The sequence below is a fragment of the Petaurus breviceps genome, unplaced genomic scaffold (genome assembly GCF_028583685.1).
Source record: "Petaurus breviceps papuanus isolate PSGF00001 unplaced genomic scaffold, PetGlider_PUasm1.0 214, whole genome shotgun sequence".
Lineage (NCBI taxonomy): Eukaryota > Metazoa > Chordata > Mammalia > Diprotodontia > Petauridae > Petaurus > Petaurus breviceps.
In genome coordinates this window covers 13890437-13900085 of record NW_027185863.1, presented here as the reverse complement: position 1 = coordinate 13900085, position 9649 = coordinate 13890437, and the positions used below count along the sequence as shown (strand labels likewise).

Genomic DNA, 9649 nt, shown 5'->3' with positions numbered 1-9649 from the left:
AGAGAGAGAGAGAGAGAGAGAGAGAGAGAGAGAGAGAGAGAGAGAGAATCTGATTCTTACATTTTAGGTACTTGGAGAGCCATCTAAATACATATACATGTATATAAATAAGTATATACCTAATGTAGCTATCAGGTATGTGTAACCAATTATATTCTTAGGAATGTAAGCTCCTTCAGTGCATCAACTGATTTTACTTCTTTGTATCCCAGATTTAATCCAGTACCTGGCACCTAGTTAGGGCTTACTAAATGCTTGTAGATTGATTGGTAGAGAAATTTGGACTTTAAGGGAAGGGTAGAAATTCAATAAGCAGAAATGGGTGAGTGAGTTACTGAATAAATAAGCCATTCCAGGTGTAGAGAATAGTGTGAGCAAAAGAAGAGAGATGGAAATCCAATTTAACTAAAGATGGGAATAGAGAGAATAGTAGCATAAAATAAGGACTGGAAAGATACAGTGGCACAAAATTGTTGAGAACCTTAATAGCCATGCTAAGGAGTCTGAATCTTACTCTTTAGGTAATGAGAGAGCCATTATGATGTTTTGAATAGATGAGTGACATCTTCCCAGATCTTTGTATAAGAAAGATTAATCTGGTAGGAATATAAAAGATTGGTAACTCAGAAGGGAGGAGAACAGAGGGTAGAAATACTTATTAGGGGGAGGCCAGGTGGCTCAGCGAGTAAGAGCACAGGCCCCAGAGTCGGGATGACCTGGGATCAAATCCGGGCTCAGATACTTAGCACCACACTCAGAAACAACTGGCCATGTAACCTTGAGCAAGTTACTTAACCCCAATTGCTCAAAAAAAAATAATTATTGGGAGTTTACTGCAATAATCTAGAATTGTGGTAAGAAGAGTCTGAATTGTGCAATGGTGGTAAGAAGGGATAGATTTGAGAAATATTGTATTTCATGCATAAAATGGATGGAATCACTAACAGATTATATAGAAGAAAAAGGAAAGAGAACAGTAAGAGATAACACCAAAATTATCCTTAGCATTCAGCCATGGTATTTTGGGGGATAAGATAGAAAGATAGTTAATTGTGTTCTGAATTCATTGACTAACTAGAACCAAAGATTATTGATTAATTGAATTAAAGTCAACCTGGAGGGAAGTCTCTAGGGGAGTGCCACAGGGATGCTATATTTATTCATGTTCTGCTCAACATTTAAAAAATGAATAGTAAATCACTTGAAATTTTTATGATTCTCCTAAATGAATAGAAGAGACTTTTTAAATAAATTATTTGGATGAAGACATAAATGGCATGTATGATCATTAAATCTGTAGGTGACAAAAAGCTAGGAGGGATAGCTAAAATGAGATAATGTACATAGGGTACTTTGCAAACCTTAACGTAATAAAAAGTCCATTATTATTATCATATTGTTTTCATCTTGTTCAATGGAGTTCACATAGTAATGGTCTTAGGACAATTTATTGTCCTGCTATTATTCTTTTATGTTTAATGTTCTATGGACTATTACTGCTCAGGTGGATTAAATGACTACTTTCTGGAATAAAATAAAAATATTGGGATGTGAGCACATCTTATGTAGACCCAGTGAAAGCATATTTGAGACAATTCCAATAGCAGACTAGATTCCTGGGATCATAGGTGCTTCATCCTGTTGGCTTTGACTTCTTCTGGTAGATCTCTATATTTTGAAAGATTGTCATTCCATGTAGTTTGGAGATGATAAATATTTGATATGACATCTATTGAAAATATCCTTAAGTTATGTCTGGATGTAGGTGACAGTTTTGTCTCTGAATGCTTCAGTTAATGTAAAGTTCATCTGTTGAATTCTCAAGGATGCTTTACAGTCAATATTTGTATTATTTACTTACTAGCTGTGTGGCCCAAGGCAAGTCACTTATCCCTGTTTTCTTTTTTTTAAACTTATGATATTTTGCAATGATTTTTTATTTTTATGCTTTTTTTGGGAGGGCAATTGGGGTTAAGTGACTTGCCCAAGGTCACATGGCTAGTAAGTGTGTCAAGTGTCTGAGGCTGGATTTGAACCCAGGTCCTCCAAACTCCAGGGCCAGTGCTCTGTTCACTGTGCCACCTAGCCACCCCTTATCCCTGTTTTCTTTAGTTTTCTCATCTGTAAAATGAGCTGTAGAAGGAAAGGCAAACCATTCTAGTGTCTTTGCCGAGAAAAGCCCAATGGGGTGACAGAGTCATACGTGACTGAATAACATAATACTGCTGCAGATATTGATTTAATATTAGGAAAATAATTCTAGCCATCCCCAAATTGAATAGGATCCCTCTATCTCTGGTAGGGGTGGGCAATGAATCCCTTATCACTAGATTATTCTGGCAAAGACTGATCATTTGTTTGAGATAGTATAGAGGAGATTCAAGTTTAATGCAAGGATTGAACTCAGTGAATGTGGGAATATCCCCTCCAACTCTACAATTTTTCTAATCTCTTTTATTTTCCAAGTGAAGAAACAGACCCAGGTAGGTAAAGCAGTTTGCCCAAGATCACATGGGTGGCTAGTGTCAAGCAAAGATGAGAACTCAGAATTGTGACTCAGTCCAGAACTCTATCCACAGAACCATGCTCAAGGAAGAGGTAAGAGAGAGCAGGTCCAAGATTGGGAGGTTCTTGGGGTTGTCTAGGAGGCTTATGGGAAACGGAAAGAGTAGAGAGGCATTAAGGCAATTTCCCAAGAAGGCAGAATTTCTTTTATGGCTTGTGATTGAGGTTTTAAAAAGAGTATAAATAAATCTTCTCTGACCTCAGCCAGGTTTTGTGATAAATATTTGCCAAGAAAAACTTGTTGGGGGGCAGGGGAGTTAGGAGTGGTAACTATTGTAGAAGTTCAGCCATAAAATGTTATAATCTCCTTAAATGACAAGGAAAGTTTATTTGAAGATTTGAGTTAAATAATTCAGGAAAATGTGAATTAAATTTAATGAGTATATTCAGGTACATGTGTACAGTTTTGTTTTTGTCCCCTTAAAAGTCCCATGCATGTGTCCAAATATAATGGGGAAATTTGCACAAGTTGGGGTTAGACAGCTGGTAAAAAAATTGGACCTCAATATCTCTGAAACCTGGCAGTCAGTCCTGCCTCCCCACTTTTAACTGGACTGTGACTTAGAGCTATCTCACTTTCTTCCCCCCCCCCCATTGATTCCTGTTATCTGGCTTACTCTTAAAGGAGAATTTTCTTCTTTATTATCTCCTTTATTTTTCTCTCTCCGGAGACAAAGAATTCACACTACATAAGTGGTTGCTAGCCACTGGTTCTAGCCACCAAAATAATCTGCCATTTCAGAGCTGGCTTGCTCTAAGATCACTGGCCCTCCTGCCTTCTCTTCTCATCACCTTCTTCTCTATTATCACTGGTCTTCACACACCCTTCTCCCACTTAGTGTCCACACTTCTAAAGGGATTACTTTTGTATTTTAATCTTGTTTGGATTGAGGCAGGAGAGGGAGGGAATGAAAAAAAAAACCATTGATAAGCAAAACTATTGTGTCCTATGAAGTAACTGCACCAGATCTATAAATGAGGGGAGGAAAGAATAGGGTAGGAGAGAGAAGATAAAGAAGAAAATTTCTGTAGAAGGAAAGATAAGGAGCCTAGACAAAAATAATGACTAAGGATCCTACCAGACGATAAGAATGTATCTTAAGCTCTTTGAGGGTAGAGGCTCTTTCATTCATGTCTTTGTAGTGCCAGCACCTAACACAGTGTCTGGTCCATTTTTTGTTGTTCAGTCATTTTAGTGATGTCAGATTCTCTGTGACCCCATTTGGGATTTTCTTGAGAGGGATACTAGAGTGGTTTGCCATTTCCTTCTCCAGCTAATTTTACAGATGCAGAAACAGAGGCAAACAGGGTTAAGTGACTTACCTAGGGTCACACAGCTAGTAAGTGTCTGAAGCCAGATGAGTCTTACTGACTCTGGCCCTGCCCCCACTCTACCCATTGCTCCACCTTGATGCCCAGTCTGGTACATTGTAGGTATTTAATAAGGACTTGTTGATTGATGGATTACATTTTCTTAGATCAGAGAGGTGAGAAATCATACACACAAAAAAGAAATGAGGCTTAATTTTTAAAAAAGGATGCAGTCTGAATACTATGTTTAGATATTAAATACTAATACACAGCTAAGAATTCTCTTATTCCCTTTTTATCATTGTAGATGAACAGAGTAATTTTGGGGGAAAATAAGAGTTAGGTTTCATTACTGTGAAGGAAAATGATGGCTGAAATAAAATATCAATCATCACCTGCAATTAATATTCAGATATATTTACTTTTGGGCAGTTAGGTAGCACAATGCCAGCCATGGAGTCAGGAGGACCTGAGTTCAAATTCAGCCTCAGACATGTACTAGCTGTGTGACCCTGGGTAAGTCATTTACCCCCTCTTTGCTTCAGTTCCTCATCTGTAAAATGAGCGGAGAAGGGAATGGCAAACTACCCCAGTATCTTTGCCAAGAAAACCCCAAATGGGGTCATGAAGAATTGTGTACAACTAATCGAGAACAATAACATATTTTTTTTGTGAATGAAGCAGCTAATGGTGAGTACTGTATCCTCCACACTCTAGTGGGGATAAAGTAAGTAAGGGGGATGGAATTCTGTGGCTTTCTCTGCAATTTAACACTGCCTGCTCCCAGGATTCCTTCCAGATGCTGGGTGTGGATCTGTAACTGAAAAGGAGGCAGGACAAGTTCCTCCTCTGCTGAAGGGTTTATCACTCAGCTAACCTGGGAGGAGAGGGGTGAAATTGTGCGAGGGAAATGGAGCCAGCTTTCTTTTAGGAAGAGAGGACTGACTAAAGGAGGGCTGGATGGACCTTCTTCAGTCAGAGCCAGCTTCGGGGATGATGATGGGGGTGGGGGCGGGGAGGGAGGTTGGAGCTCCCATTCCCCTTTGCTCTAAGCTCCTAGTGCAGTGAGTCAAGACCGCCAGATGTGTTTTGGCCCAGACCTGCCAGACTGATACAAGTGATGCTTTGTTCTGTACCAGGTTAATACGGGTTTTGTTCTGTGAGAAAGTCGTTTACTCTACAAAAGTTTCCTGCAGTGCCTTCTCTTTGCTCTTCCTGGACCCGGTGTTTATTCCTGCTTCTTTCTCTGACAATCCATTTCAGCTGCCACACTTAGTGCTTCTTTCATGATGGACTTCTTATTCATCGGCCAAATCACTCCCGGTTTGGAGAACCAAATCCTTCTGGATAAAAATGTTTCCCTTGTAATATGTTGAAAATGGTCATTTGCCAAGAAGTGTCTCTGTTCAGTTTTCTTCCTTTAATTAATCTTCCCCTACAGTGCTCTGCACATTCATTATCTTTCTTCCTTCTTGTCAAAATGGGAATAAAACTTGCTGTCCTTTTGACACGGCCTAAAAATCCTGAAATAATCCACAGCCTATGTTGATAATTTTAACTTACTGTATGCTTAAATGTTGAATTAATTATACATTACAACTTGAACTCCCCAATCTAATTGTATTAGTTCTTTGTTTTCTACTTTGCTTTGTGGAGTACTATGCTTGGCACACTCTTTAACTGAAATATATTATCTTCTTAATCATTAGAGGACCGTGTATTATTCTGTATAATTAACTTGACATTATTTTCTTCAGAAATTTAATTCATTCCAGATCTTGGTTTCAAAGTGAGATTTGTATGATGCATAATTAACACAACAAAAAAAATCCCCCAGAAACCCACAACCTTCACAGTAACTGCTTCCTCCAGAACAAAATTCAAAGCTTCTATGGAGTTCAAGGCTTTGTTTTCGATGATTACAATATGTATTTATATGTTTGTTGCAGTATGTGACATTCCCCTTTTTGACATATGTGACTACAATGTCTCAAGAGACCAGTGCAAGAAAGTAGGATGCTGCTTTTTTAAAGAAGTCTGCTATGAAAAAGCTGTTCCAGGTAACGATGTTATTTAGAGGCCTAAAAGTTGGTTAGCTACGATTAGAAAAGCACCAACTCAGAACCACGTGGGGGTTGTTAATTGCCCAGCAAAGTGCCTGTGTTGCAGAAAGTTGGAAGCTTGTTAGCATTCCCTAGAAAATCCAGCCTGGTCAGTGCATTAAAAGCCTGGCTAGCTTTAAAGAATTCTCCGATCTAGCTTGCTTCAATCTCAAATGGTTTGCCACAATGGTCTTTGTGTGTGGCTGAGGGACAGGGAAGGTATGCTTGAACCTTTTTTCTATCTACTCCAATTTTAAGTGGGCAATATCAAGAGTAATTTTCCCTCTGGAGAATTCTGTCAGTTTAAATGAGGTCAGGGGACTCATAAAACAACGAGATGATTAATTTGGGAAAATATTTCAGAAAGACAATTTTTTGGTGATGACAATTTATCATTGTCATTCATCTTACACAAATCCCTAATTTTGTATGACTGTTCAGCTGGAGGTTCGATCAAGAAAGCGAGACAAGTCACTGTCTGAAATGCAATGTTGTTAAGAAAGACATAGATGTAATGAATAATTAGAATAGTATGACATTTATATAGGATTTTGAAGTTTAAAAGGCACCTTACAGGACCTATATTTTCTTATTGGATTTTACTTGAATCCAACAAGGTGAAATCCATTAGGATTATAAGACATAAAAGTCTTATACTTGGGTTTAATAAATCAACTTCACAGTACAAAATGGAAGCAGGATAGTTAGCACGTTGTCAGAAAAAGAGCTGGGAATTTTAGTGCAATTCAAGTTTAATATAAGTCAGCAGTGAGATGTGGCAGCCAATAAAGGTAATGGAGTCTTGCTTCTAGAAAGAAGGAGGTGGTAGATGGACCCTCTTTGCTCAGCTCTGATCACATTTACGTCTTGGCATCACAGTTGAAGGACACTGGTAAACTTGAGCTCCTCCTAAACGAGAGAAATGAGTATGGCGAAGGACCTTGAGTCCATGTCATATGAGAAGAGGGAGAAGGAACTGGGGAAGTCAGGGGAGACAGTGGAATTTAAGTCTTTAAAGTGCTGTCATGTGCAAGAAGGGTTAGGGTGGTTTAATTTAACTCCAGAAGGCAGAAACAAGAAAAGGTAGAAAAAAGGAAATGTGTGTGTGTATATGTATATATGTATATGAATGTATAGGTGTATATACCGTATTGTATCTATATATAATATACACATATATTTATACTACATGTATACTTATATATACTACATGTATATTTTATACAGATATAAATAGGTATAGATGTACACTTAGGGTACACACATGTAATATGTACATTATATGTGCATGTATGGTACATATATGGTTTAGGCACACACATATACATGCATGCACATATGCATACATGCATGCATATGACCTGCAGAAAGAATTAGTAAATCACTCCAGTATATTTGACAGGAGAACCTTAGATGGGGTCATGAAGAGTCAACAAAACAGAAATGATTGAACCCCCTCCACACACTATATATATGTACATATGTGTATAAATGTATGCATGTATATGTGTGCATATATGCACATGCATACAGGTATGCATGTGTATGTATATGTTCACGTAAATTGTGTGTGCAGTATATGCATGCACACGTGTGTATTTTATGTGTGCACACATGCATGCGTGCATGTGTGAACACAATATACACATGCATGCGTTGTGAACACATATACACATAGAAATAATATGTGCATAAATGACATATAAGATAGATATATATTTTCCACATATGTATGAATATATTGTACATGAAAAATGTCCCTTTCTTAATAATCAGGGCTGTCCAAATAGGGGATGAACTGCTTTGGGCAGCAGTGGTTTCCTTCTCCTTGAGGCCTTCATGCAGGGGCAGGATTGCCATTTGGCAGGTATGCTATAGTGGGAATTCGTTTCAGAAAATAAATAGTAGATGTCCACTAAAGTCCCTTCCAAAACTAAAATCTTGTGATTCTCACTACAGCCTCATGAAGGAGGAGTTGCAACGAATATATATGTAGAAGACATGCAGGCAGCGAACATGAAAACAGTATATGAATTAATTGATTCAGTTCAATAAGCATTTAATAAGTTCCTATTTCTTACATTACACTGAGCAAACTTTTGGAGGAAACAGAGAGGCAAAATAATTTCTTCTCTCATGAAGCTTATAATAGAATGCAATGTGTACATAAATAACCAACACAACAACAAACATATAAAGAGCAGCAGATTTAGAATTGCAGTACTTGGATTCAAATATTGATTCTGCAACTTACTACCTGTATGATTTGGGGAAAGTCACTGGCATCTTTTTGTTCATCTATAAAATGAAGGGGTTAAATTAGATTACTCTTAAGGTTCCATTTAACTTTAAATCCTATGATAATTTGAAGTTCTATATAAATGTTAAAAGAAGAGAAGTATGAGGTTCAAGTTGGGAAAGATCCTTGGAAATTAAATGGGTGGGGAAGGAGAAAGGGCAATGAAGGAAGATTTCTTGGAACAGGTCACACTGGAGTTGTGTCTTAAGGGATGGGTAGGATTTCAGTGGGTAGGGATGCTAAAGCATGAGGAAGAACATGGAGGTGGTAGCGAGTGAGTTAGAGACAAAGGATAGAAAGAAATAAGATATGTTTTGTGCCTGATCTATGGCAATGAGAATAGTGTAAAATAAGCCTGGAAAGGGTAGGATGATGTCAGATTGTGGAGGGGCTTCAATGACAAGCCGTGGATTTTGGATTTTATTTCATAGGTCCTTCAGAATGCCACTTAAGGGTTTTATGCAGAGAAGTGAGACAGTCAGACCTGTGAATAAGCATTAATCTGGAAACTGGGTGCAGAGTGGATTGGAAGGGGTAGAATATGAAAGTGAGAAGACTCATTATGAGGCTATTGAAATAAGCCAGATATCCTGGCCCAGTTAATTAATTAGATAATAAATTAACTTTAAGTGCTTACCTTGTGCCAAAACAATTTTTCTAATCCCCAGATCAGGTGTATAACTCCTCTTCTCAAACACTTGTCAGTTGTTCATATTGCTTATAGGATAAAATACGAATTTCTCAAATTAATGTTTAGAGTCCTCCACAACCTGTCTCTTAACTTCCCTTTCCAGCTTAAGGTCACTTCGCTCCCCGTAATATGCTCTGTGTTCCAGGGGAACTGTCCTACTAGCTGTTCTCGCTCCAGCTGAAAGTATTCTTCTCTCTCTCCTCAAATGATTCTAGAACATCTTGTTTTGGTCCCAATCCTATTCTGCCTTAAACCATATTTAGGGAGACAGTAAGGTTTTTCATTGGCCAAGGCACAGCACCTAAGCAAGGTGACTTAGATGCTAATATATATCTACATCTACCTATATCCATATCTATATCTATATCCATATCATCTATATCTATAAAAAATATCCAGGATTGTAGATTAGGGTTGGTGAGGAGTGGAGGAGACTAGAGGAGAACGGTGACCTTGGTTACTTAGATAAGCAAATAAAGTGACCAAGAAACTGTTAATAATTAAATTTAAATTTGTGTCTTTCTTTTCCTTCCTTCCTTCCTTCCTTCCTTCCTTCCTTCCTTCCTTCCTTCCTTCCTTCCTTCCTTCCTTCCTTCCTTCCTTCCTTCCTTCTTTCTTTCTTTCTTTCTTTCTTTTTCTTTCTTTCTTTCTTTCTTTCTTTCTTTCTTTCTTTCTTTCTTT

At 38.0% G+C, this 9649-nt stretch overlaps 1 protein-coding gene across 1 annotated transcript in view; it reads left to right on the top strand.

The window, feature by feature from the left end:
* The window catches only part of TEX29 (testis expressed 29), a 30847-nt gene that overhangs the window by 6767 nt on the left and 14431 nt on the right, over positions 1–9649 (top strand). The window contains exon 2 of the mRNA XM_069093940.1: positions 5826–5936. Coding sequence (XP_068950041.1) covers positions 5826–5936 — 111 coding nt within the window. The remainder of the gene's footprint in view (positions 1–5825; positions 5937–9649) is intronic.